This window comes from Plecotus auritus, assembly GCF_963455305.1.
Source record: "Plecotus auritus genome assembly, chromosome: 4".
Lineage (NCBI taxonomy): Eukaryota > Metazoa > Chordata > Mammalia > Chiroptera > Vespertilionidae > Plecotus > Plecotus auritus.
In genome coordinates this window covers 11,296,749-11,324,670 of record NC_137775.1, presented here as the reverse complement: position 1 = coordinate 11,324,670, position 27,922 = coordinate 11,296,749, and the positions used below count along the sequence as shown (strand labels likewise).

Sequence of the window (27,922 nt, the reverse complement as noted above, 5' to 3'; positions counted from 1 at the left end):
GCGTGTGTGAGTGATGCTGCGGTTGTGTGTAAAGCAAACTCACGCACTGACGTCTGAGACACTGAAAACACTGCAACAACAGGTGGGAGTGTTAGTATTGATGCAGTAATGGGTGTTGACCCTCGCCTGCTGCCCAAAATTTCCAAATCAACAGCCATAGCAGAGGAAAGGGTTGTAACTTGACAATAGGCTGTTCTAGAGGCCAGTTGACTGGGTCAGGAGTTTTTCCTCTGGCTCCTCTTGTTTTCCCCTCAGCACACAGTGTTCCAAAGGGCTGACGTGTGTTTGCTCCATAAGAGCTAATAAAATATTTATAAGTCGGTTTGCATTGTATATATCATGGTTGTATTCATAACAGATTAAAAATCTAGATAAGCTAAGTCAAAAGTGCTACTTTATACTTTGTAATATTTAGATTAAGAAGTGGTCATGATTTGAACATTCTGTTGGCTTGAAACCTTTAAAAATTAATTTGGCCTCTACTGTAAACGTCATTTGGATGTCTTGGTCGAGTACAGGTGGTACATACAGTACTTGGATGAGTCTGTTTGGTGTGGCTCATTCAAGGAGAAATTTGGCTCAAAAGACAGCCCGATCTGCTGATATTTAGGTGGTTTTTGTAATATTAGTGATTGGAATAGATGCTCAAAATGATCCCTGGAGAAGAGTAACAAAAAAGACTGCTTTTGAAATTGTCTCTCAAGTGCCCTTTGGAGTTGGGGGTTGGGGTATCTGAAGCTTAGGAATGACTCTCCATAATTATGAACCAAGCACTGAACCTTCAGTGTGGTGTTGAATGCTGTGATCAGAGGTACAGCAGGGAAGAGTCAGTTCTTTTTTGGCTTTTTAGGGGAAGTTGTTTACTTTTAGTATAGAGAACGTAAATAAAGAGAAACACTTAATTTTTAGAACAGCTGGATCCATGCTGAAGCAAAACAAACATGCAGCAATCAGATTTGGTTACTGTCCAGGGCTAGTGCGGACCCTTCTCTCCTTGTTGGGGGAAACTTTAAAAATATATATATTTATATTTATATAAATATATATTCATAAAATATAAATATATATTCATAAAATATAAATATATATTCATAAAACATAAATATATATTCATAAAATATAAATATATATTCATAAAATATAAATACATATTTATAAATACAAATCCATAAAATATATATTCATAAAACATAAATATATATTCATAAAATATAAAATATATATTTATACTATGAAATACATATTTATAAAACATAAATATACATTTATAAAAGTATAAATATATTGTATAAAACAAACATATTTATAAAAATGTAAATATATTTTATAAAATATAAATATAATTTTATAAAGATATAAAAATATATACATATATTATATAAAATTATATTTTTTCATCTCTCTCTCTCTCTCTGTCTCTGTCTCTGTCTCTCTCATAGTGGAAATTCAAAAAGGAGATAAGTGAGTGTAGCTGAGTTTTGAAAATAGACTTAATCAACGAAGTAAGATGGATTGGAGTGGCTGAAATTTGGTTAGGTGAAAAGTGGTAACACTTTAAGTGAGGAAAAAACAAAAACTATTCTTTGTAAACTTGTCTTAAATGTCTTGTAAACTTGACATAAATGTTTTTGGGAATATGCATGGAACTTATTTAAAAATAGAATGAGTCATTTCAATTGAAAGAAATTATCTCTCCTAGACAAAGATCACTTACATATATGTACAGCTTTATGTGGCATTATTTATGTAACTTTAGAATATGTGTGGTACACAGAGAGACTTTTAAAATTCTTCCCTTTGTCCCATGACAAAATTGATTATTTTATGTATTAACTAAAAAAAAATAAAACAATATACTTTAAAAAACCTACGAAAAGCCCCCATACCTTACATCTTTCACTGATTTGAAAGACTTTTCAAAATCCCTGAATTTATTAAATCTCTGGTGTTCTGCAGGCAGAAGGACCGGCAGTATGTGGGGGTCTGAGTGCTAAGTCAATCTGCAGTGGGCTCTGGAAGTGGACTGTTCCACGCCTGTCCTGGCCCTGCTGGTGGCTAGCTGTCCCTTCTCAAGAAAGGTTTTGGCCTCTCTGAGAGTGTTTCCTCAAGGACAGCATGAGAAAACAATACCTGCCTGAAGATTGAAGAGAGAGCTGTCTGTAATGACTTGCCCAATGCACGATTCATGCTTGACATGCAACAGATACTCATTTCCTTCCCTATTTTTCTATATTGCAGGAAAGGATCGAGGGTCCCCTACCAAAAAATCCATTTGGTTTTTGCTTCACATTTCTATTAGGTAGTAGAACCTAGTTTTCTATTTCTAGCTTTCACTGTCATGATTTCAATAGCATATTCAATTTCTCATGTTATTTATAAGCCTACATTATTGTTTTTATAATCCTTACAAGTTATTTTTGCTCCGGTGCCTCTTTGCACCATCACGAAATATATTTTCTTCATTGCCGAGTAGTTTCTTCAATTATTCTCGCTCACATATAAAAGCCGTCACATACCCTCCTGTGATTTATCTTTTCACAGCCCTCACAGAGCATGATTTTTTCTTTGAGGGTTTGTAATGGCTTTGCTTGAATTGGAAGTGTTCATGGTCTCTAGACCAACCAGAGTCTTGCACACCTTTTGCTGCGTCTATGGCTTCTCTTGTCGAAGCTTAGCTACAAAGTCATTAACAAGAATCCTTCAGTCCTCCTCTACTCGAATCTAACTTCCATCCCATGTCTTCAAATTAGGCTGCCTCATCTTCATGCAGCTCTAGTTCCTACCACTTCAGTGGCATAAATCAGGATGTGTTTGCCTGGCACTCACAATGGAGAAAAATCTATCACACTTACATGCTTTGGCTGCCATAAAGTTGTTCCTGACAGAACAGAACATTTCACTTTAACCAGCTTTCCCTTCCTTCCCATTTCTGCCTTTCTTTAAGGCAGGGTTGAAAATATATACATACACACACACACACACACACACACACACACATAAGGTTCAACCTTATATGTATTTAAAAATATAAATATATTTTTATATTTATGTATTTATATATAATATTAAGATATTTATGTTTTAATAAATATATTTTAAGACCATTTCATATATCAAGTACTATGCTAAAAAGAGCATTCCCAAGTTAAAATGACTTCTTGATAGCATTGATATCTCTATTTTTTATATATACACACACTGATTTATGTGATTGAAATCTACATGATAAACAAAGCAACTTGCAAAGGTTGAGTAGTTTCATTTGCTGTTGCTGCCCTCAGGGGCCCTCAGGGAATCTGAGAGTTGGGAGGAAGGTCAGGAGGTCACCATGCACTTCCTTCCATCCAGTGAAAGAATTTTCTTTACAGTTTCAGGTGAGGCTGGTCATTGTGACTTTATCACTGCCTCTCAGAGGATGCTGCTCTGAGACCAAGGCCACTTCAGATGACTCCTTAGACTGAAAGTTCTGTCTTGGATGAGCTGATGCTCCCTCTGTATCATGACCATTAAGTTATTTGGGGTTAGCCTAGATTCATTTATTTGATTGCTGTTTTCTGCTGTTGGAGAAAATTATTTTATTAAGAAGCATTCTCCAACAGGCAAGCTGTCATTAAGTAGGCTCTAATATATTTGGAATTCACAAGTATACAGACCAGGAAACTAGCTCTCTGCTTTAACGCAAAGATGAAATCTGTCCGATTTTCTTCCAGCAGAGCTATGCCTTTGCTCCCAAGTCTGCTGTCTGCCTCTGCCCTCAGACTCAGTGCTTTAATGGGTCAGAAAAGTGGCTCACTGTGACTTTGAAAGACCATGAGTATATCCAGATGTGTGATGAATTCAAGGCATGTAGGATTTTACAAAGGGTTCCTCTTGCTGTGTGTAAGAAAGCACACTTCCCAACTCATTTGTTGGGAGGCCCGATTAAGACTTTGCTAGAAAAGAAACGGATCCACTATGTGCTCAAGAGAATTTATGACCTCCAGCACACGTTATCTTTTAGAATAAGAATACAAGCGTAGGAATACCTACATCCTGCCAGGGTTTTAAAAATGGCATTGCTTTCATGCCCAGGTATAACCTCCCATCATAAATCCTGAAAAAGATGGAGGAAGGTGGTGACAGGCCATTCTAGTGCATAATGAGGGATGCATATTTCAGCGCCAGGGCTGATGTTTATGTATGTGATTACTCAGAAGGGGTTTTATTTAACGTTCCATGTCTTTAAATTAGGTCTATTTTAAATACAATCATAACAGCTATGCTTTATTGTATGCATGCCAGGCAGTTAATAAGTGGTAATTCAAATCTCCCCAGCCCTAAAAGGTAAGTCTTATTCTTTCTGTTTTACCTGTGGGGAAACCAAAACCCAGAAACTAAGACCTTGCCCAAGGTTACACCCAGTAGGTGGGTTTCACTGCAAAGCCCATGTGTTTTTTCTCCTACATTTTTCCCCCTGGACCTCAGTTTATTTTGGCAAGGAATTTATGGTTTTGAGGCATCTATTTGTTTGGCTCTTTTTTTTTTTTTTTCTAGTGGGCCTACAGAATAACATAGATGTATGAGAATCCTCTTTTATCTTCCAATATTGTAATTCTACAAACCACAAAAAATCTTGCCTTAATCCTATTAAATCTGATACAAAATAGAACTAGAGAGATGATAAAAAAAAAAAAAGAGATTGAAATTTTTGAAATTCACTCTTTTTAAATAGATACCACCAGGCTCATGTGATAGCTTGCTAGTTAATTTTGTGAGGATTATTGTTCTGAATGATTCAATAATTTCTGCTGCTCTATTAAAAATCCTGTTTTACATTTGAAGACCTAAGAAGGAAGAAACTAAGATCACTTCCTTGTGTGACTTGAAAGTTTTATATGAAAGTGTCACCCAGATGGGACAGTTGTGCCTCACCACATTTGTATGAGACCGACTTTGCTCACAAACTATTTCATCCACACACTTTCCCAATCAGCATCAGCATTTATGAGCAGCTCTTCAGTCTTGTTCACATGCATATCATTCGTGCGGTTTACTCGAAATGCCCTGTAGAATGTTTGTTCATCTCACTTCCCTAAAGCATGAGAAGAATTGGCAAGTGACAAGTCACTTCTGTGTCAATCATACTACTGTTGCATTTAGAATATAGGAGACACAGATGCTCATTTATCAGTGGCCTCGGGCCATGGCCCAGAAAACCCATCAAGTAGGAGGCAGAGCTAGAAACACAACGTCTTTTTAATCCATTAAAATATATGTTTGCTTGGACACCAAACTTCAAGCAAGTAGTGATCTGTAACCCAGCAAGTTACTTCACTCTTAGAACATCACCAGGGCCTGCTGATGGCTTTCCTATGGGGTTTCCTCACTTGGTCCTCACAGATTTCTTTCATCAGATTCTTGGTTTTAGCCTTTCCACAGGCTCACAGTGGTGAGTGATGTTTCGGCACACATGGTGGCCACAGGAAACCCACCAATCTGCCCAATGTTGTACAGAGCCCTGAGGTGGTATGGAGGGGGGATCAGCTTCCCTCCTGCCGTGCTGGTCTTTCAGGGTTGATGGAGGTGCTGCTGAGATGGTGCAGGGGAACTCTGGAACTCCATACACATGTAAGCTTATTTCAGTTGTGCCCTGGAGCCCTTGGCTTTGCACAAACTTCCCTTTGCCTCCTAAATGAGACTTCATCTTCTGATCTTGATTTCAAGATCAGAGGGATGGATATCCTTAACTTAAACTTGCCATTCTGCAGGGATATGCAGATATCCTGCCCACCTCCAAGTATTGCATCCCAAGCACTGGGTACCCTGGCCAGGGACACCTACCCCTCTTTTCTTCAAGACACAACTGGGAGACACCCCCTGAATGTTGCTGTGCCTGACTCCATTACAAGGGTGCAACTCACATTTCTGCACAGGGCCAGGTCTCATATGTGTTTGGTTCATTTGTGGAAGTTGATATTCAAAAGAATTACATTTCAATAAAACATGCTAAAACTTGAACATCTAAGTTAGTGTATTAGCTTTCAGAGATTGTGAGCGCCCTGTAGCCACTTACAGGGCATTTAAATTATTCTCTTTGGGAATTCTCATCAATGTTGGAAGCATATTTTCTTTTAAAATTCTCTCAATGATATATCTTTATCCTTAGAGAAATAATTTGATTATGTAAGAATAGCCCAAAGTCATCCTAATCCAAGTTTGCAGAGTAAGCTATGTGATCAAGCTTGAAAATACCATTTAGGGTAAAAAATGGCCTGCAGTAAGACTGTTATGTTGTGGAATGAGCACCAGTCACCTGGTCTATTCTTAACCTCTTATGCTAACCTGCCTCTATAGTTTAGTTATTTCCTCCATAAGTTGAGGGGTTGGACTATATGAGATCTGAAGTTATTTTCCTTTTCTGAAATCATATTGGGTAGGGGTGTGTGGTGTAGGTGTATGATTAGGTATGGCCCATACTGGCTTCATGCAATAAGCATGTGATGGAATGTGTCCATTCTCATGATGGCTACATAGTGGTAGATCCTGGTAGAAGAAAAGGACTTACCTGGTTTCTGGTTAGAGCTTGAGGTGTGCAGGGCTGGGGCTGCTCTGTTAATGTGTGTATTACAGTTACACAGGAGGGATCAGTTGGCTGTAGTAATTATTCTGGGAGGAAAATCTACTGGGTTGAAACAGAAACTCGAGGGATTCCATGTCTTTTTGATACTCCATTCCTATCTGCATGAGATCACATAATATGATTGCAATGAATTCCTGAGCTAATTTGGCAATAATTCATATTTATATTTAGGTTTTTATTATAGCAGTAGTTCACTGATCATTTGGTTCCAAAAGTAATTTTCTTCTACAAATGTACCCTTGACATCCTAAAATGTATATTCAGATTTAATGAAAGAAAAAGATGTATTATAGAAAAGGCAGTATTTTTTTAACCAGACATACAAAGAAAGAAGCATTAATTTGCTTTTAAAATTTATTACAAATGGAAGCTGCTTTCTAAATCATAATTGATAACAGTTTAATTTGCTTTCCCCCCCCCCCCCCAGTGTCTGGTATGCTCATTTTTATCATTTAGATCAAGAAACTATTTTCTAGATATTTTTGCCTTTGTTAATTGGTTGGGTGGACATTCAAGATATTTTTAAAGGTATTTTAGTAAATATACTTAAGTATTGATAGTTCATGGAGCCATTGGTTTGAATTCAGTGGAAAATAATTTTATTAAAGCTTACATAAAGCTGTGCAAGCGATTTTCCTCCATTACAGTGTCTTCGGGGCTGCGTTAATTATAAGAACTGGGGCTATTGGAGATGTTTACTCAGCATACAAACTCCTCATTGTTAACCACAGTTGGTGTGTGCTGACAGCTGCCTCTTGGAGAAATGTAACCCATGGTTAATGGTGGGAAGGGTGGCATTAGCATAATTTTTTGGCAAAGACTAAGCTGGAGTTTCAGTGTTGCCTTCAACAGTGACTCCTTCATTAACAGGGTCTTATCAGAGGCCCAGACTCTGCGGGGGGTGGGAAGGGGAGATGCAGCCACAGGATCCTGCTGTAGGTAACCAGAATCGTGTGTGAAATGTGTGCCTCTGAGTAAAAGAGAAAAGGATTTCAGTTGCTCATGATTATGATTTTAAAAGGGCCATGGAAGAAAGACTCTGTAAAGGAACTGCTGATATTTGATCAAAATCGGCACCATGCAGAGGTGGCTTTTTTGACGTTGACACTAATGCATATTATGGTTTCTATAAGAGGAATAGGAATTAAAACATTTCTATTCTTCAGGGGACCAAATCAGACAAAAATAAATCTGCTAATGCAAGACTTCAGAGTCAAGAATAAATTATATCCCCTGAAGGTTCTCTAACTTCATTTGCACATTGTTAAAGGTATTTCAAACAATTTGGGGGGAAATAGTATATTTTTGAAGGCATATCAAGCCAGTATCGGAAAATAAAAGGTTATAACAAATAATTACTTTATATTAATATTCATCCTTAAAACAACAAACTGCTTCCCAGGACCCAGGGATTCTCTTTGATTTCCTCCATAATAAAGAAAATTGTTAAATTAAATATAAATGATAAAATTGGATAATATAAGATGATTTCCTCAATAATAAAGAAAATTGTTAAATTAAATATAAATGATAAAATTGGATAATATAAGATGAGGAAGTAGCTACCATTCATTGAGCACTTACTATGTGCCAGGCAGGCACTGGGCTAAGTGCCTTTATACATGTCTAGTTTCATTTTCATCACCACCTGACCACTTAGGTGCTACTATCAATGTAGTTGTGTTGCAAGTGGGAACATTAAGCTCCAGGGAAATTAGGTGATATGTCCAAGGTCACTCAACTCGGAGGGGTGGGAGTGAAATTGAGCACAGGTCTTTTGTTTTGCAGCCTGCGAGTCCCTCTATCACCCTGGGCTGTTCTTGGTCATCAGGGACAGTCACTGCTATTAGTGGTACCTTCCTGAATCCACTAAAGGATCCCCCCAGGCTCCTTTCTACTCTCCTCTTACATAAGAGCCATTGTTGCACTTTCACATACCCGGGACCCTGATGATTTTATCCAGAAGCCCTTCTTCATGTCAGTGCTTCTAGGAGTTTCTTCTTTATCCAGTTGTCTTGGTTTCTATTGGGTTCACATGGGCATGTGTTGACCAGGCCCCCATCTTCTCTCCACTCCAGGTAAACTGCCTGGAAAAAGGGGTGCCTCACTGGGCTGGGACCAGACAGTGTCTTTGTTTCAGATTTTCTGGAGGCTTTTTCCTTTGTGAGCCTTGTGGGCCCTTAAAGTGTGTAGGGATCAAATATGAGTGTCTCCAAAGATTGACAGAATATCCCCTGGTTACGTTGACTGGGGTCTGGGGTTACTCTGGGCAGGTGGAGGAGGTTGCTTTTACTTCCACTTTTTACCTTGAAACAAGAGACGGGGGGGGGGGGGTGCAACAGAATGCAAATATATTCTGAAACTAGAATGTCTAACAATTATTTTTGAAAGGATTTGTGGAGTCTCAGAAAGGTTTGGGCAACCCAAGTGGTATAAGGGGTAAACCCAGAGTGCCTTGGGCCAGCCCACTTTGGGCAGCCTGTGTGCCTTGGTCCTTTTCAGTTTGGTTATGTCCCTAGCAGGTGTGAACCGGAGCTGCCTGGCGGCCTCCTCTGTGGTTGGGAGTCTTCTGTGAGCATCCGCGTTCCATCAACGTTCTCCTCTGATTTGGAACTCCTGTTGTACAATCAGAAATGACAGAGGTGACCTGTGATTAGGGTCAGCTTGAATAAGATCTGTTACTTTTAACTTCTAAAAAATGAGATTTGACCTAAATTAGGAAGTACACTAATTTGTATTATGTACCCCAGTGATTCTCAACCCTGGCTAGACATTAGAATTATCTGAAGAACTTTAGAAAATACCAAATGCCAAAGGACTTGTCCCAGAATAATAAAATCAGGACAACTAAGGCGAGGCCCCCTATCATTTCTTAAAATCATTGCAGGCAAGTGGAATGTGCAGGGGCATTAGGGGTTGAAAACTACTGAGTGGAGGATGGAAAGCAGGGAAGTAGGGTTTTAGACTGTTCCTGCTGTTACTCAGAGTACAACTACGACTGCTAGTGAGCTTACCAGGTGCTCATTATGTGCCGGTATAGTTCTAAGTATTTTTCATGGAATGAAATTACCCTGGGGTAACTCCTTACAATAACTTATGAACTTATTTCATTTTTACAGATGTGTGTATGGAAAACTTTGAGGAGGTAAAGCAATTTATTCAGAGTGGAATGACACTTCTTGGAGATATTTTCTATTGTAAAAGTAAGATATAATCTTTTTATGTAGGTATATAGTATGTCTGTTTTTTTATTGCTCTTGTCACAGAAGACTTTGATGGTTCTTGCATGGTTAGCATGCCTTGGTCCTGCCAACTGAGATCCAGGTATACTATGGCAATCAGTCAGTAATCTTCAGATGCCAAGTCACAAATCTTGGCCTACTAATTCCTAGTATCAGACTTCACATGAGTTTCCTGAAATGCATATTTGTAGCAAATAGTTTACATGATGGTGGAAGTAGGTAGACATTGATAACCCAGCCTCCGCCAATGAATCTGGAATATGTAAACACTCTAGTAAGTCCACAAATTGTAACCCATGTACATGGACTTAACCCCTTTGCAAATTCACACATGATCTCTCGTGTTATATTTACCCCCTCCCTGCGAGGTCTCCACCATGAAGGGCTGGATGGGTAGGGTGAGATTTAGAATGTATTATGATTTAGCTGGTTGCAAAGTCTGAGATCACTTGCCTTCTAGTCAGGGCATCATTAATACCATTAAACCATGAGTGCATTATTGACAATGGTTTTGGTGTAGAGCTCCATACATTTTAACCCATGTACAGATATGGGCCAGCTGAATAGTGGGCAGGGCTGGAGTGTTACTTCTGATCAGTTATCACCCGTGTCCTCACCCACCTGAGCAGCCTGGAGAAGCTTGACTCTCCAAGAGGGTTAGGTCGATGCCGGCCTGAACTAGCAATTTCTTGGCAGTTTAGAGACAGGCCCTTCGGAAAGATTGACTGATGGTAGGAGTGGAAACATGTGGTGGGTATACTATTCCTTTTTTTCTGACTTGACAAGATACTGTAATCCTTGATCCCAAAAGGAAGGACTTGAGATACGAAAAGGAGACTGACCAGTGTGGGTATTTTCTGGAAAGAAATGAAATGATGTGCCTCTCTAGGCCTCCAAAAATAAGAGGTACTGCCTCACGGGGTGCTGGGACCTGGGATTAGAGACTGGGGTCAGAAGTGGACATTCATAGAGCAGTGGAGGTGGGTGATAGGTGAGTGCTTGTCCTTATCCTGCTCCAGACCCTTCATGAGCCCTCCTTCGCCCTTTCTTCCCAGATTTACATCTTGAGCACCAAGCTCAAAGGCTGGAGGGGTCTTCTTTCCCCAAAACTTGACACCCTCAGTAGAATCCTCTGTAAGACAGAACAGCAGGAAGCTTCTTTGATGTTTAGGGAAGCTCTTGTGATAAGTGTTCCCTTTGATCTCCACAGACAAAAAGTTACTAGCTTCAGGTTTGAAGATTCTGACAGTTTTGTTTACTTTGTACTGGAAAGCCTAAGTGAGATCCTAAGATGAAAAGCTATACATTATAATAATATAGTTATACCCTAGGAAAAGAAAAATTTGCTGCCTCCAACTTAAGAAATCCAGGTACTTTTTCTTTTCCCTTTCTGTACATCTGTTATAAGCAAAGGCATTTAGAGCCTCTGTCCTAAGAAGACGCAGGAACATAACTGGATGGGAGGTCAGGGATCTGCTGGTGGAGATAACAATGGGGTCCACAGTGCAAGTGCCCTCACTGGTCAGCCCTGTTTCTTTCTCTGCACGGGAGGAAATGAAGTCTTCTTTCTATAACGGTGAGAGGGAGGGAGGGAGGATATTTGAGCTGAGCCTGAGTGAAGGGAATGGGGAAGAGCTTTTTTTCTGCAGAGGAAAGAACTAGTTCAAAAGGTCCCTGATCCACAAGAGGTTGGTGTGTTGGGAGCAGAGAGAAGGCTGTTGTGGCTGGTGGCGGGTGTGGTAGGAGGCAGGGCTTGAGGTCAGGTAGGGTTATAGACCATACAAGGTGCTGACTATTTTGTTCTTAGAGAAACAGATTTTAAACAGAGGGCTAACATGGTTGGATTGATAAGGTTAAAAGATCCCTCTGATTGCTGTATGGGTAGGAAAAAAAAATTAGAGGCATGGAAGAAACACAAGGGCTCTCCTGGATGGCCCAGAAGGCCTGGGGAAATGTGATCAGATTTGAGTAATATTGTGAAGGTTGAGCCAATAGGACTCGCAACTGGATTGTATGGATCGGTTAAGGGAAGGAGATGAATCAAGGATGACTCGTGGACTTTGGAGACTATGGGAGAAAGGATGTATCCTGTAATCCAACAAGGAAAACAGGGGAGGTAGAAATTTGGGGGGGTGGAATCCAAGCAAATACAGAGTTCTGCTTGGCCTGGCAAAATGTGAGTTGCCTGTAGACAATCAAGAAGAGGTGCTAAGGAGTCAGTGGGACCCATGTCTGGAGTTTGAGGTAGCAGTCAGGCATGGGTCAGTCCTTTTTAGGAGTTTCAGGGACTTTGGTTCTTATGGATACTTTCAGTGTTTTAGAAACATTTAGTTGTTGGAGCTTGAGATTGACACCTGGAGAACATGCTGGAGCACGCTGGGATTTCTGCCTCCCTCCTGGGAAGACACACTTACATAATGAGCACATGGGAACCCTCTGCAGCTCTACCCATTGCCTTGTAGAGACAGTGCCAAATATCTCTCCAGACTCAGGTGATTGTTTTTCTGAATTCCCTTGCGCACTTCCTCTTTGTTAAGCCAGACATGGGTCTCACTTCCTCTCTGTGTATGTTCCCAGTGGAGTGCAGCACAATCGTTAACAGCTAACAAACTGTAAGTCACATTCATATTTCAAAGTTTCTTAAAAATAACACAATCACGAGCATAGCCAGGTGTTTGTGCTTAAGTGTCTTCCTTGTACATGAATATTGCAGGCCGTTGTCCCTTTACCTCGTCCAACTGGCCAGTGAGAGTGCAGTCCTTGTTAACATCAAGTGGGTGATAAATCAGAAGACTACAAAGAAAAGGGGTGGATGATGCTTCAGGACAGAAAAGGGCCCACAGGCCAAGCCCACTTATTTATGTTTGGATAAATTTCCCCACTTGAACTGTCCTTGGCTTAAGCTCTGCTTCCTCTTTTTATTACAATTTCTTCAGTCACTTTTGCTCCTTCCTAAAAAAATCATCTTTCATCTACTCCAACGAGGACATTTACCTTATTCCCTCCGCTACTGTTCTAAGTACTCTTGTGTTTACCATATTTTTTAATAGTTTGTTCTGTTAGAGAGTCATCTTCACTTCTTGTGGAGATGATTTCCCCTGGACCGACAAGTGTTGCCCCTTGGAGAAGAGTCTCTGATTATACTGGTCATATCATTGGCTCTCCCAAGTGATTCAACATGTTGCCAGATGGGCACATTGGCCATACCCAGGTTGCCGGAGATGTCAACACCCTAGGCTTTTTGGATAGACAGATCACTGAGCAACCTCTGGGAAAAACAGTCTTCTCTCAAAATTTAATAGCTGTGTGACCATGAACAAATGATTGGATTTCTCCAGGCCTCTCTCTCCTCCGTAAGCAGGGATAATGACAACCCACCCATGATACTTGAATTACATGAATGAATACCTGTAAAACACCTACAGAGTACCTGCTATATTAAAGAAACTCAATAACCTTTAGCTCCTGCCCTAACCCCTCTGAGTCTTTGTTCATCAGGAAACAGTAACCATGCACTCTGAAAGCACACACACCAGCAAGTGGCTATTACACCAAGACAAACGGAGCTTGGAAGCAAGCTAGACTGAAAAAAAGGAAGGAAATTGACAATCAAGACAAAGTGCAGAAACGGTGCAGTGGTTCTAGGACCCGCCGCCTCAGCCTCACTTGGGAACTTGTTAGAAATGCAAGTGCTCAGAGCTGCTGAATCAGAACCTGTGGGCACCGGGCGGGACAATCTGTTCTAGAAAGCTCTGTATGTGATTCTGATGTACACTGGGCTATCTACAGATATTGGGTGAGGAATCATGGTGCATGTTTCTGCATGTGGATGTCTATGTGCATACACACCTATGTGTATGGAACGTTTGTAACTGCTGAAACTATTAACCAAGCATGGTAATACAGCAAAAATCCTGCCCATTTTTCTTTGGTACGGTTGTCTGAATAGAAATATATCTAGAATGCTTATTTGGAATCACTTTGTACTGAATTCATTTTGGGTTTAAAACTATTGATTCATCAACTTTCTTCTTTTTCTTTTTCCCTAGGAAATTCCACTTACTTGGATGACCATGGTCCACCTCCTAGTAAGGTAAGGCCTCTGCTTGTGGTATAAATCCCCTTTTCCTTCTCTTAGTACCTACAGCCTCCAACAACCCCAACTAGAGTTCTCCTGGCCCTGAATTCTTCACAAGAAAATAGTCGATGGCAGATGTCAAGCTAATCTTTGACTTATAGTATGGAGAAAAGGAGGCATATGGAGGTAGCCAAAATGGTGAGAGAGGAGAGCCAGGATCTCATCAGTAGCTGTAGCTGTCACAGCACTGGAGCCTTCGGCTGACTTCAGGTCTTTGGCTGCTTCCCCTGTTTGTTGCCTCCTTGGCCTCAGCATCCATGCTGGCCCATGATGTAATGCCCACAGCCCAGCCTCCCCATCCCTAGAGCCTTAGCTAGACTCACCTCTGCCCACCTCTCCCCGGCCTGCCTTCATTGGTACACTCCACCCAAGGCTCAACCCCTGAGAACCAGATTTTTCTGCCAGTGCCCTCCCCAGGCTGACGTGGCCTGGCCTGTGTGCCCACTTTTATTCTTTCTATAAGCAGTTTGGGCTTTCCTTTTTAAGGGTCAGGACCATCTAGCGAAGTATTAATGTCGTTCTCTACCACTATCTACTTTCTTGAAATCAATGAAAACCAAGTGTCAATCTAGAAAAATATAAAGACAATCTTTGGCAACTGAAGGCGCTGGCTGCAAAGTACAGTTTTAAGTACATACTGAGAAGAAAACCAACCACTAACCTTAGCAGCTGGGAATTTATCCTAACGTCAGCTCTGAGTTGGGGATTTGAAGAACTCCACCCCGTTTAAAACCATGAGCTTCAGAATCAGGTGTTTCCGGGTTCACCACTGGCTCTGCCACTTTCAGTGTATGACATTGGACAAATTACTTAGTATTTGAGCTTGAGTGTTGTAATGTGCAAAGTAGGATTAAAAATATTGCCCACAACATAGGACGTCTAAAAGGATTGAATGAGGTGAAATATGACAAGCACCCAGCATCTGGCGTGCTATGAGCATTAAATAAGTGGTGGGGAATGTTAACTAGACTGGAGTAACATTAAGATCATTGATGAATGGTGCAGTAGTGCTTGTCGCAGTCATGAATGACTCTTCCACGTGGCCCACGGCATACTGAGTGCCTGTGAAGCTGTAGGTACCAGGAATACAAATATAAGACAAAACAAGAACAGCAGCAACAAAATAGCTCCTACCCTGGAGGGAAAAAGTACGTAGAGGATTGGACACCATCTGAAGAGAAGAACAATGTCCATCTCATCTCAGTTTCCTCATGTCCGTGCAATGCTGTTCATTCAATTTCACTGAGTTGGACCATGCCACCCAGAGCTGGAATCTGAACTAGATCTCCTGGCTCCTGTCCCAGGTCTTGCCACTAGGCCAGTATTCTCATACTGGAGGCTTGTTAAAGTGCAGATTGCAGGGCCCAGGCCCCTGAGTGTCTCATTTGGTAGGTTTGAGGTGGGATGTGAGAGTTTGCATTTCTAACAAGCTCTTGATAGATGCTGGTGCTACTGGTCTGGGGATATAAGGCCACGGATAGAGAGAAAACCATTCCCCTGGCCATTTTCTGTGTGGTTTTTTACTGCTAATAGCCTACAAGGAGTGGTATGGCTTATTACATAAAGGCTATTTATTAGTATCATGACAATTCCCATTGTAACTTTTCTTGTAGTGAAAACATATTTCCTTTGGTCAATAACCAGCCTAGGAGAGAAAGTAAGTCAGGGTGGGAAAGAAGAATAGCGCAGTTGGCCTGCTGGGTTCCTTTGCCACTGATGGTACTTCTCTTCCAAGTGGGGCCAAGTGCCCTGCAGGGAGGAGGTGTTAGGTGGCTCTGTATGGGAGACCCATCAGCTGTTTCCTTCAATGGCGTGTTGGGGCATTGCTTTGGGTTCCGGGCTTGATAAATAGGGTTTTACCTCTTCAGAAGACCCAGGCCCACTTTATATAAACGTACCTTCTTGTGCTCAGTCTTTGGTGACCATCCTGGGGCCATCCCTTGAGTCTGCCTGGGGGCCTTCCTCATGCTGGAGTGGCCATCCTGTCTGTCCCTTTGCTAGTGTCCTCGGTGCCTGGGTTCTGTGTTTGCATGGGCTCTCCTTTGCCTCTGAAGGTCTTCCTCTGTCAGTGCATCGCCCCTCCCCTGCCCCCCGCAGTCTGGTCTGCACCCCTCCCTCTTCTGCCACTGCAACTAAGGGTCCCTGTGATACAAAACTGATCAGGTCCTATCAGATCATTTTACACCACTTTCAGAATAAAAGAGATTGTAAACTTTTCCAAGTTTGAAAATTGTGGCTATAATCTCTTTAAACAAGCAGAAGTTTATATAATACAGTCGTCACTATAACTGCTTTCATTATCTAGAAGTGGAATAGCAAAAACACTCTTGACTTTCTAAGCAGTAGCCAAAATAAGAATAATACAAAAACAGGTAAAAATAGTATTGGTATGTTAACATCTGTTCACCCATGCTTACTAGTTCTGGGAGGGTGGAAATGAATCCCAGCAGTGATGAGGTCGGACTGCCAGATACAGGTCCCTTGAGTGTCCCCGGAGGTGGGGTGTTGGTTATTTAGGTCTACAGACCACCGGCATATCCAGGACATGGTGGCACCCGGAGGATAAGGACTCATACACGTGTGGCCTCCAGGGTGAACCCCCTGCCTGGCAGGGGTCAGCAGGACTAATTCCAGACCCACAGTTTTCTTTTTTTTTATTCCTTTTATTTTATTTTTTTAAATGAAATTATTATTTTTATTTTGTTTTTTTTTTATTAAGGTATTATATGTGTACATATCTTACCATTGCCCCTCCCCACCTCCCTCCCATACATGCCCTCACCCCGCAACGTTTTGCATCTGTTGGTTATTCTTATATGCATGCATGTAAATCCTTCGGTTGATCTCTTATTTCATCCCCTCCCCAACCTTCCCGCTGTAATTTGACAGTCTGTTTGATGCTTTACTGCCTCTGTATCTATCTTTTTGTTCATCAGTTTATAATGTTTTTTATTATCCACAAATGAGTGAGATCATGTGGTATTTTTCTTTCATTGACTGGCTTATTTCACTTAGCATAATGTTCTCCAATTCCATCCAGGTGCCTAGAAATGGTAAGAATTCCTTCTTTTTTATGACAGCATAGTATTCCATTGTGTAGATGTACCATAGTTTTCTGATCCAGTCATCTGCTGACGGGCACCTAGGCTGTTTCCAGATCTTAGCTGTTATAAATTGTGCTGCTATGAACATAGGGGGTGCATATATCCTTTCTGATTGATGTTTCTAGTTTCTTAGGATATAGTCCTAGGAGTGGGATTACTGGGTCAAATGTGAGTTCCATTTTTAGTTTTTTGAGGAAACGCCATACTGTTCTCCACAGTGGCTGCACCAGTCTGCATTCCCACCAGCAGTGCACGAGGGTTCCTTTTTCTCCGCATCCTCGCCAACACTTGTCATTCGTTGATTTGTTGATGATAGCCATTCTGACAGGTGTGAGATGGTACCGAATTGTTGTTTTGATTTGCCTCTCACGGATAATTAGTGACTTTGAGCATGTTTTCATGTCAGACCCACAGTTTTCATCTCTGTTTGGCATTCAGAAATAACTTTTTGATGCCAAGACCCAAAGAGCTGTGATTTAGATAAAATAAGATTTATAAGCCCTGAAAATGTACTGAGGTTTATAGGCGGGTTCTCCTTTTATTAAAAGCGCAGTCCTACAAATTTCACATTCCACAAGTAATAGCCATTTGGGGAATGGGTGTGTGCCATACGGCACATACAAGGCCCAGGTCTTCATTGTCTCCAGTATTTTCATAAAAGAGAACCAAATGCCTCTGATTTTCACTTGTTTTTCAAATCTACTTTAACCTTTCAGCTCACCTCAGTTTTTGAGCTAAGTCATTTCAAAACAGATGTTAATATTTTCTTTGGTTGACCACTTTTTTGCTGGCATTCTGTGTGTGTACAGAATACAGTCCTTAAGATTAGATCACTACTAGAAATGAACATGTAGACCTCTTCTGAATGAAATAGAAAGATAGCCTCAAGTATAAAAACAGGCATAAAACAGCCAGCTTAGTATGATTGCACGTCTTATAAAATTGTGTGTGTGTATGTGAGTGTGCATGCATGTGTGTATGCATGTGTGTGTGTGTGCGCGGGCGCGCGCAGAAAAGAGCCTGGAACAATCACCGCATTTTCTGCAGATGATGAGATTTTTACCCTATTTCTTACGCTGTTCTGTATAATTTGAACTCACTAAAGTAATGTCTGCTCAACCTGAAGACCAGGAAAAAGAAATCCTGGTGTGAGATTGAACTTGGACTGGAAAGCCTGCAGGACTCTGGCTCCTAAAGCACCATTTGCAGTTTTATGGACCCTCCCAGAGCAGCCTCCCCGCTGCAGGTTGACCTCTCTCCTCCTGGGTTCACCTCACCTGGAACATGAGCATGGAGCATTTGCAATGATCAATTCTGGTGCCTACCAAGCCAGTTATCATTTCACATGCTTCGGGTTTCCAAATCTTACAGATAAGGAGAGTTGGTTTGAACAACTCAAGGAAAATAAAATCATGCTCCATAGCGGATGTCTATTGTTTCTATGTGCCAAGTACTCTGCCAAGCGCTTTGCATGCATGTTTAGTCTTTATAAAACTCTATAAAAAGGAAATAATTTTTAATCCTAATTTTACAGATGAGGGAACTAGATCTTACAGAGACTGAATAACTTGCCAAAGGTCATGCACTGAGTATTGGCCTTGGGAATCCAGCCCAGGGCTGTGTAGCTTCAGGGTCCATGCTTTTAATCATTTCAAGATCACTAATTTAAGTAGAAATGCAATAATTTTTACCTTATTCATAGAATTTACTATTTTATATAAATTATTTGGGACCTTGACTGTTACAATAAACAAGTTTTGACCCTCAGTATATCACCAAAAAATAGTCCTCACCATTTATCATGTGGGTACAATGGACTCTTAATTTTTTAACCATCTGGTAAATTCTTTTATTTCTACCTCATCTTTTGCCTTCCAGTCACCTTTGTGGACATATACACCTTCAGCAATTGTCCACTAACAAACTGTATGTAAAGTAAAATTTGGTATATAAACATCACAAAAGATGAAAGAATACTGTCCCACATTCATTGAACAAAATGGATGATCCAGGTTCTTTTTGCAAAATTCTGATTTTTTTTCCTCTTGATGACTAACTGCATGAGAATACCACATTTTCTTTTTGTCATTAGAAATATATTGTTCACTAACTGACTCTTGAGTTTCAGAGACTTGATGTAGGATGTCATCATCTGAAGACTCATAGTTGAGGTTTCACCCCCATGATCCATTTCCCCATCATCATTAGAGTCTTGAGTGCTGTTGTTCAAGTCTTGGCATTCATCTCAGATTCCTCTAATGCAGTGGTTCTCAACCTTTCTAATGTCGCGACCCTTTAATACAGTTCCTCATGTTGTGGTGACCCCCAACCATAATGTAAGTATGTGTGTTCTCCGATGGTCTTAGGCGACCCTACTAGCAGTTCTCAACCTGTCGCGACCCACAGGTTGAGAGCTGCTGCTGTAGAGCCTAAGACCATCGGAAAACACAGATATTTACATTACGATTCATTAACAGTAGCAAAATTACAGTTATGAAGTGGCAACGAAAATAATTTTATGGTTGGGGGTCACCACAACATGAGGAACTGTATTAAAGGGTCGTGGCATTAGAAAGGTTGAGAACCACTGCTCTAATGCATGTGAAACCTCTCCCTCTGTCAATTTTCCTTTCTTTGTCCTTAGAGTTAGGAATGAAAAATTCTGAATTCTCCATTCTGTTCAATGGAAGTTAAAAGCAAACTACAAGGGAGAAACCAAGATGGCGGCATAGGTAAACACCTAAACTGCTGCCTCGCACAACAATTTCAAAACTACAACTAAAAGACAGAACGGACACCATCCGGAACCACAGGAAAGCTGGCTGAGTGAAAATTCTACAACTAGAAGGAAAGAGAAAAACTCACAGAGAATTGGAGGTACGGCAAAGGGGCTTTGTGCGCGCAGAGAGGAAGGGCGGCTGAGAGCCTGGCTGACTTTCTCTGGCGGAAGGGGGAAGGAAGCCTCCGACCGCACTGAACCCCAGTTCTGACTGCACTGAACCCCAGTTCCGGGCGAACCCCTGGGGACCCACGCTCTTACGGGGGGAGTCTGGACTCTCGGGCGGAGACTCGAGCTGGGAAAGGCAGAAGTCTGAAGGCGCACGCGGGCCAGTGCGCACAAAGGCTGCGGAGGTTGCCACAGGCTTTCCCTAGTGGAAGGGAGTCAGAGGATCCTGACTGCACTGAGCCCCAGTTCTGACTGCAGTGAACCCCAGTTCCAGGTGAGCCCCTGGGGACCCACGCTCTTGTGGGGGGAGTCTGGACTCTCAGGCGGAGACTCAAGCTGGGGAAGGCGGAGGACTGAAAGCGCACATGCGCGCAAGGGCAAGGCTGACAGGAAGCCAAGACTGAGACTCCACCCCATCCAAGCTGAGCACAGAGGCTATTGCAATTTGGCAAGTCTAATCCTATAAGGCTGTCTCCAGCACCGAACTTCTCCCAGCATAGACACAGCTGATCCTTACAGCCAACTGGCCTGGAGGTCAATTCTTCCCAGTGATACCAACAACAATAAAGACTTAATTACAACAAGGCTGTACACACAGTCCACAGAGGGGTGCACCAAGAGTGTCCACCTCAGGTTAACTGGGGAAGCAGACCCACTGGGCCATATTGGAAACCTAGCACAAATATCTACCTTACCAACTCAGGGAATCAGTGAAAATGCGGGGTCAAAGACTCAGATCACAAACGAAAGAAATGGAGGAAAACAAACGACTGGATATAGAATTCAAAACCACGGTTATAAGACTTTTTAAGAATATCCTAGAAAAGGCCGATAAATATAACGAGACCCTCGAAGATATGAAAAAGGACCAACTAGAAATTAAACATACACTGACTGAAATAAAAAATATTATACAGAGACCCAAAAACAGACTAGAGGAACACAAAAATCAAGTCAAAGAATTGAAATACAAAGAAGCAAAAAACACTCAACCGAAAAAGCAAAAAGCAAAAAAAAAAATCCAAAAAGTTGAAGATAATGTAAGAAGACTCTGGGACAACTTCAAGCATACCAACATCAGAATTATGGGGGTGCCAGAAGAAGAGAGAGAGCAAGATACTGAAAACCTATTTGAAGAAATAATGACCGAAAACTTCCCCCACCTGGTGAAAGAAATAGACTTACAAGTCCAGGAAGCCCACAGAACCCCAAACAAAAGGAATCCAAAGAGGACCACACCAAGACACATCATAATTAAAATGCCAAGAGCAAAAGACAAAGAGAGAATATTAAAAGCAGCAAGAGAAAAACAGTTAATTACCTACAAGGGAGCACCCATACGACTGTCAGCTGACTTCTCAACAGAAACTATGCAGGCCAGACGGGAGTGGCAAGAAATTTTCAATGTGATGAATAGCAAGAACCTACAACCAAGATTACTCTACCCAGCAAAGCTATCATTCAGAATTGAAGGGCAGATAAAGAGCTTCACAGATAAGAAAAAGCTGAAGGAGTTCATCACCACCAAACCAGTATTATATGAAATGCTGAAAGGTATTCTTAAAGAAGAGGAAGAAGAAAAAAGTAAAGAGAAAAATTATGAACAACAAATACATATCTATCAACAAGCGAACCTAAAAATCAAGTGAATTAAAAACCTGAGGAACAGAATAATCTGGTGAATATAATAGAATCAGGGGCATAGAAAGGGAGTGGACTGATAATTCTCAGGGGGAAAGGGGTATGGGGGGTTCATGAAGAGAATGGACAAAAATCATACACCTATGGATGAGGACAGTGGGGGGGAGGTAAGGGCAGAAGGTGGGGTGGGAAATGGGTGGAGGGGAGCTATGGGGGGAAAAAGGAGAAATAATTGTAATAATCTGAATAAAGATTTATTTAAAAAAAAATAAAAGCAAACTACAAGGATGGTAGTTCCAACCTTCCTTTATATCTTTCAGAAAGATGTGCAATATTTTGGGTAATGCAATAAGAAATATGAAGGGTGATGTAATACTCACAATTGATTTCCACAATGAATTATTCTTCTAGGCCTACCCTGTTCAATACAGTAGCCATTATTATCAGTGTTTTTTTTTTTAACTATGGAGTATTCCAAACAAAAAATAGTGAAATAAATGAAGTGTACACCCCATATACCCAATATATACATGCCTTAGACTTAAAACTTTTTAGCTCGCCAGATTTTTCACTCTCTCTTATTTGTTTTTAGTTACAGGAGGCTGAGGAGTATGGATTTTGAAATCAGATCTCAGTTCAAATCCTAGAGATGTGACTAAGTACTTTACCTCACTGAGCTTCAGTTTTGCTGTTTTTAATTTCTAAATGAGATTAGTAATGTCCACCTCTTGGAACTGCGAGGCTTAAATGCAATAAACAGAAAATACTTAGCATGATGCCAAGCACATGTGAGCACCCAGCAGTGGGTCCTTAGTACTCTCAGTATCTCATTCATAGGGCCTTTGACAGATTTTGGTAACTCAATTTTGGAAAACTTAGAGTAATTCGCACTCCCAATCTCCAACCCCATTTTCTTTGGATTTTTAAAAGCAATTAATTACATGTTAGTTGATCTACCAGATACCATCTCCTCATTGATAAGAACTTCCGGGTTCCATAAGCTGCCCCTCCTTTATTCCTTGGGCTAGTTCAGCACACTAAGCAAGGTCTTCCACGACCAATTTCCATAAAGCCTTTCTTAATATTGTTCTCTGTGTCCAAACCTGACTTTACCCAAAGTCCTTTAAAAAAACACCTACAAAAAGTGGAGCTGCTTTTCATTTTGTAGAAGAATCAATTGCACTGAGTAATAGGGTTGTGTTTAATGATTCATGATAAACATATTAGGATTCGAGAAAGAAAGAAGTAGCAGGACAGAATGAGGCAGGGAGCAGGAATCAGTTTCACTCTGATGAGCATGACCTTGAAGGCGTCCCTTCCACCCTTTCTCTTTTTTTATCATTGCAAATGGTGGGAAAATTAATGACTTGAATATTTTGTTTTTAAATAACTCTAAGGGCGTTTGAACTCCGTGTGTGCTCTAATGAACTGTATGCTTTGGTATTTTGTTTGAGGAGGGCAATTAAAAGCTTAGAAGGGAAAAGAATCTGCAAAAGGCCAACAAATTAGCCTTACATAATAGGGTTATTGTTTCTTATCCTGAAGTCACCTGTATTCTTGCTTCACTTTCCTTTGTACTCATCACAGCTCTTAATCATGAACATGGAGGTGTTTGGTCCAGTTAGTGGCCCCCTGAGATTTCAACATTCCATGGAGATCTGTGTCCAAGTTCAGAAACAGTACATCTAAATTTATCAATTTCAGGAGCATGTAATGTGTCCACTTTTTCCCCGAGAAGAACATGGTGAACTCATTTCTTCCTCAACAAATATTGAGTGCTATTAAGTACATCTTTCACTTCTGTCTTTTTCTTGTAATTAAAAAAATTCTGTGAAGTCACAGGTCTGAAAATACGTGGTTTATAGCATCTTCCCCCTTTCACTCCACAAGACCCAAGAGCTAGTTATCACTGATACCATGTTCTCCAAACTTTATTGAAACCAGCACCAATTACAATCATGGACTTAACAAGTTGCTGGGTTTGGGTTGCCTGTAACATTAGAGAGATATTTAAATGAAGCGTGAAATGTTAAATTTGAAGGTAAAAGACCTTGCACAGTGTGCTGAACTAGCCCAAGGAATAAAGGAGGGGCAGCTTATGGAACCCGGAAGTTCTTATCAATGAGGAGATGGTATCTGGTAGATATATTTAATTAAGAAATTGCTTTAGTAAATGCCACCATTCTTGGCAGGGGAACAGTTGCCTCAGGGTTTTCAAAGTTGCTAGTAACTTAATCATCTTAGCAGCTCCCAGTATAGTTAACGAATTCTTTCTGTTTTCTTCTTCTTTTTTTTTATGTCTTCCTTGACCATATGATCAATTTTTTGGTTTTAAATATTATACATGCTCTTATTTTTATTTAATTTGGAAAGTACGGAAAATTATAGAGTAGTAGGAAAAAATAATCACCCATACCGCCACCACTCAGAGGCAACCATAATGTTTTTCACAGTCCTGTCCAGTTTTTCTTTAATCAGGGGTCCTCAAATTTTTTAAACAGGGTGCCAGTTCACTGTCCCTCAGACCATTGGAGGGCCGGACTATAGTTTTAAAAAAAAAAACTATGAACAAATTCCTATGCGCACTGCGGGCCCGGGACGAGTCGGCTGCTAAGCAGGACAGGCAGCGGCACTCGGCGGGCCGCATGTGGCCCGCGGGCTGTAGTTTGAGGACCCCTGAAAGGGTACTAAAGTCTTATGCATCATTTATTGTGAATATTTTACCAGTCCTTTTATGTAGTGTTTATGTTAATTAAAGTTAAGCAGGTACCTACTGCGTAGAGTTTAAAGCATGAGATGGCTCATTGGCTTATTATAAAAGTGACCCCTGACTACGCCTTCCCTATTACTCTTTCCTCTTCAGAAGCAATTATTCTGTTAACTGCGTTAGCTTTTATATTTCTGAGTAACCTGATTATGTTGCTTCTTCTTGATTTTTCTCAGCTTTAGGCATTGTCCGTTGGCATCCTTCGTGGAACAGGATTTAGCAATTTCATTGCAGGCTGCCCACTACCACCATGCAAGCACCCTTCTCATTCTGAATCCTCCTAAACTGCATGTATTATTTGGACTAAATGAGTACTCAGTGTTTTTATTGTTGACACTAGGTAAATAATAGCCACAGCTGAGCCATTACGATAATGTTTCCTTTCCTGTTTAGCTTTCTGTTTTCTTTGTAATAAATAATTGTCTTGGTTTGGAAATTTATGCTGATACTTTTCTGTGGTCTCCAAGTTACCCCCAAACTGTGATGTAAATCTCCTCTCACAGCCTCCAGACACGTTAGATATTTTATCAGTGTCGCATTGCAGACATCTCTCCTGGGCCTTGGCATCTGCTCCCATCTGGCTGGTTGCACCCAGCCTCCCGCTCACATGTGTCCCCAGGAGCTCCCTTCACTCTCTTTTGTTTGCTTCCAGTTTCCTGCATAGCCATGTGGCATTAGCTCCCGTTGCTGCTGTAACAAATGACAATAAACCTAGTGTCCTAAAACAACACAAATTTATTATCTTATTATTCTGGAGTTCACAAGTCTGAAGTGGGTCTAAAATCAAGGAGTCGGCAGGCTCCTTCCTTCTGGAAGCTCTAGAAGAGAATCTATTTCCTCAACTTTCCAGCTTCTAGAGCCCACCTACATTTTTTGGCGCCTCGCCCCTTTCTCCATCTTCAAAGCCAGCATTGTAGCTCAAATCTCTGACTTTGGCTCTCCTCTCTCCCTCTTCCACTCATAAGGACCCTTGTGATTATTTTGGGTTCATTTGAGTAATACAGATAATCTCCATCTCAAGGTCTATTACGTCGTGTAAGGTAACATATCCACAGATTCTGGAAGTTAAGACTTAGACATCTTTGGGTGGGGGGCATTATTCTGTCTTCCATGCATCTCTTTCCTCAGCCTCCAGGAGCTTCTTGAGAAAAGGTGTACAGGATGGACATTTTCTGAAACATTGCATTTCTGAAAATGTCTTTATTCTATCCTTAATTGATAGTTTGACAGGATATAAAATTCCAGATTGGGAGCTATATTAATCAAGATAGGCTAAGGTAATGCAAAATTTCAGTGGCTTCACACTTTGGAGCTTGTCTTGCTTATGTAAGACCATCTGTGGGTCCGATGGCTCTTAGGAAAGTTCCCTTCCAGAGATCCAGGCCGTTTATATCCTGTGGCTTCAGCTTCTCCACTCAGACCTCCATGTCACAATGGCAGGGCAGAGAGGAGCTGGAGGGATGTGTAAAGACTTTTTATCCCTTTATCCTGAAAATTACAAGTCACAGTTGTAAGCAGTCTGCTGACCAGAATTGGCCATAAACCCTGCTCAGTTGCAAGGGCATTGAGAAATAGACCTCCTAGGTATTGTGAGCATTAAATATCTCTGCCACAAAATCATTTTCCCTCAGAATTTTAAGGTCCTTCTCCACTTGTAGCTTACAGTATTATTGTTAAGACTAATTCTTGACCCTTTATATGAAAATCTGATCTGTCTTTATGGAAGCTTCTTATTTCTATTGTCCTAAACTGTTATAATTTTGTGCCTACTGTGTGTCAGTTTTCAGATACTATTCTGGGTACTAAGTGGACTTTCAACCAGGAAATTGATATTCTGTTTTGGGATATTTGCTTGAATTTTTTCACTGATTTCTTCCTCTATATTTTCTCTTTCTGTTGTTCTGATTTCCTCTTATTTGGATGTTGAACCTCCATGACTAATAGTTTATATTTCCCATTTCGTTTCTTTTATTTTTCTTTATCTTTTTGCTCTACCATCTGGTAGAATTTCTCATCTTTGTCTTTCAATCTTTCTGTTGAGTTTCTTCCCTATGGTTCTTTTTTTTTATTATTTCTAAGACTTTGTTTGATGTTGTTACTGTCTCTGAATGTTTTATATTATAGCATTCTTTGGTTCCATAAAGGATTTACATTTCTTACAAAAGGTTATTTCTAGATATTTTTAAAAAATTTTTGGTTGTTATTCCGAATGGAATATTTTTTTCTACTATATGTAAATAGATTGTTGTAATATTGAAAATTATTGATTTTGTGTTTTATATATACTCATGTTGCTGAACTTTTCATTTCAATAATCTTTCAATTTTTTTCTTAGTAGGGAATACTTGACAAAAAAACATTCATTTTATCTTATTTTATCTACTTTTGTTTTAAGTTTTTATATTCCAGAATAATATTAAGTAATGTAAGGTCCATGGTGGGGGGAGTATGTATTAATTATCACAATGTCACACATTTAGAACATGTACCTGGCACATAGTAGCACTCAATAAATATTTGTCAAATGAATGAATGGTAGTTATAGATAACACCTTTGTTTTGTTTTAAGTTTCAATGATTATGCTACAAGTGTTTTATCACTAAACTTAATTTTGACATTGAGGTTAAAATAGATATTTCTTATCATGTTAATGAAATATTCTAATTTTTTGAAAGCATACAACTTGAAGGAATTGTGTTTTCTTGTGACCTTCCACTTAGAAACAGGTATTGAATTAAATTAATTCACTTTCATTTTTAAAAAACTAATGGGGGACAGATAGGTTGATAAGTATAATCAGATACTGTTTAAAAAAATCAATGTTTGATTTGTCTTACATCTTTACTGGTGACCTAGAAGAGGAAATGCTTAGAAAAATCTCTGAGTTTGCCAGTGACTTAAATCTTTTTTTTTTTTTTTCCTGAGGGGAGAGGAGAATAGTAGGAAGCCACAGAAATACCTACTAAGCCTAGTGTCTTTGTCAGTTATCACCTAGGGGCTTCCACTCAGTGTGATACTGCAGCCCAAAGAGACTATCAAAACACTGACATCCTTCAGCAGGGAGCATACTGTGCCCTGCGCAAGCTCTGATTTATCTACCCATGAAAGATTAGATGCAGTTTCAGACAACAATGATTAAAAGAGGCATAATTGAGCTGGAGAACATCCAGAAAGTAACAACAAGAATGATCATGCAAGGTGGAATAAAAGGCTAAATTGATTGCAATTCTTGTCAGGAAAGACACTGGCTGAGGAAAATGATTGAGGCGAACACGAAATGGTTCACCAAGGCCTTGAACACATCTCTGGTCTGAAATAAAGAGGCTCATTGTCCCTCAAATCTTAATAAGTTTTCCCAAAGTCAAATTGAAAGCTATTCTGCTTCTTACGGTGGATAGTAAACAACTAGACATCATTTGCCCAAATGAGAGTGCAGGCCAAAACTATCCATCAGTACTCATAA

General features: G+C 40.4%; 1 protein-coding gene across 1 annotated transcript in view; it reads left to right on the top strand.

Annotated features, from left to right (window-relative positions):
* The window catches only part of UST (uronyl 2-sulfotransferase), a 262,801-nt gene that overhangs the window by 94,419 nt on the left and 140,460 nt on the right, over nt 1-27,922 (top strand). The window contains exon 2 of the mRNA XM_080663571.1: nt 13,911-13,954. Coding sequence (XP_080519697.1) covers nt 13,911-13,954 — 44 coding nt within the window. The remainder of the gene's footprint in view (nt 1-13,910; nt 13,955-27,922) is intronic.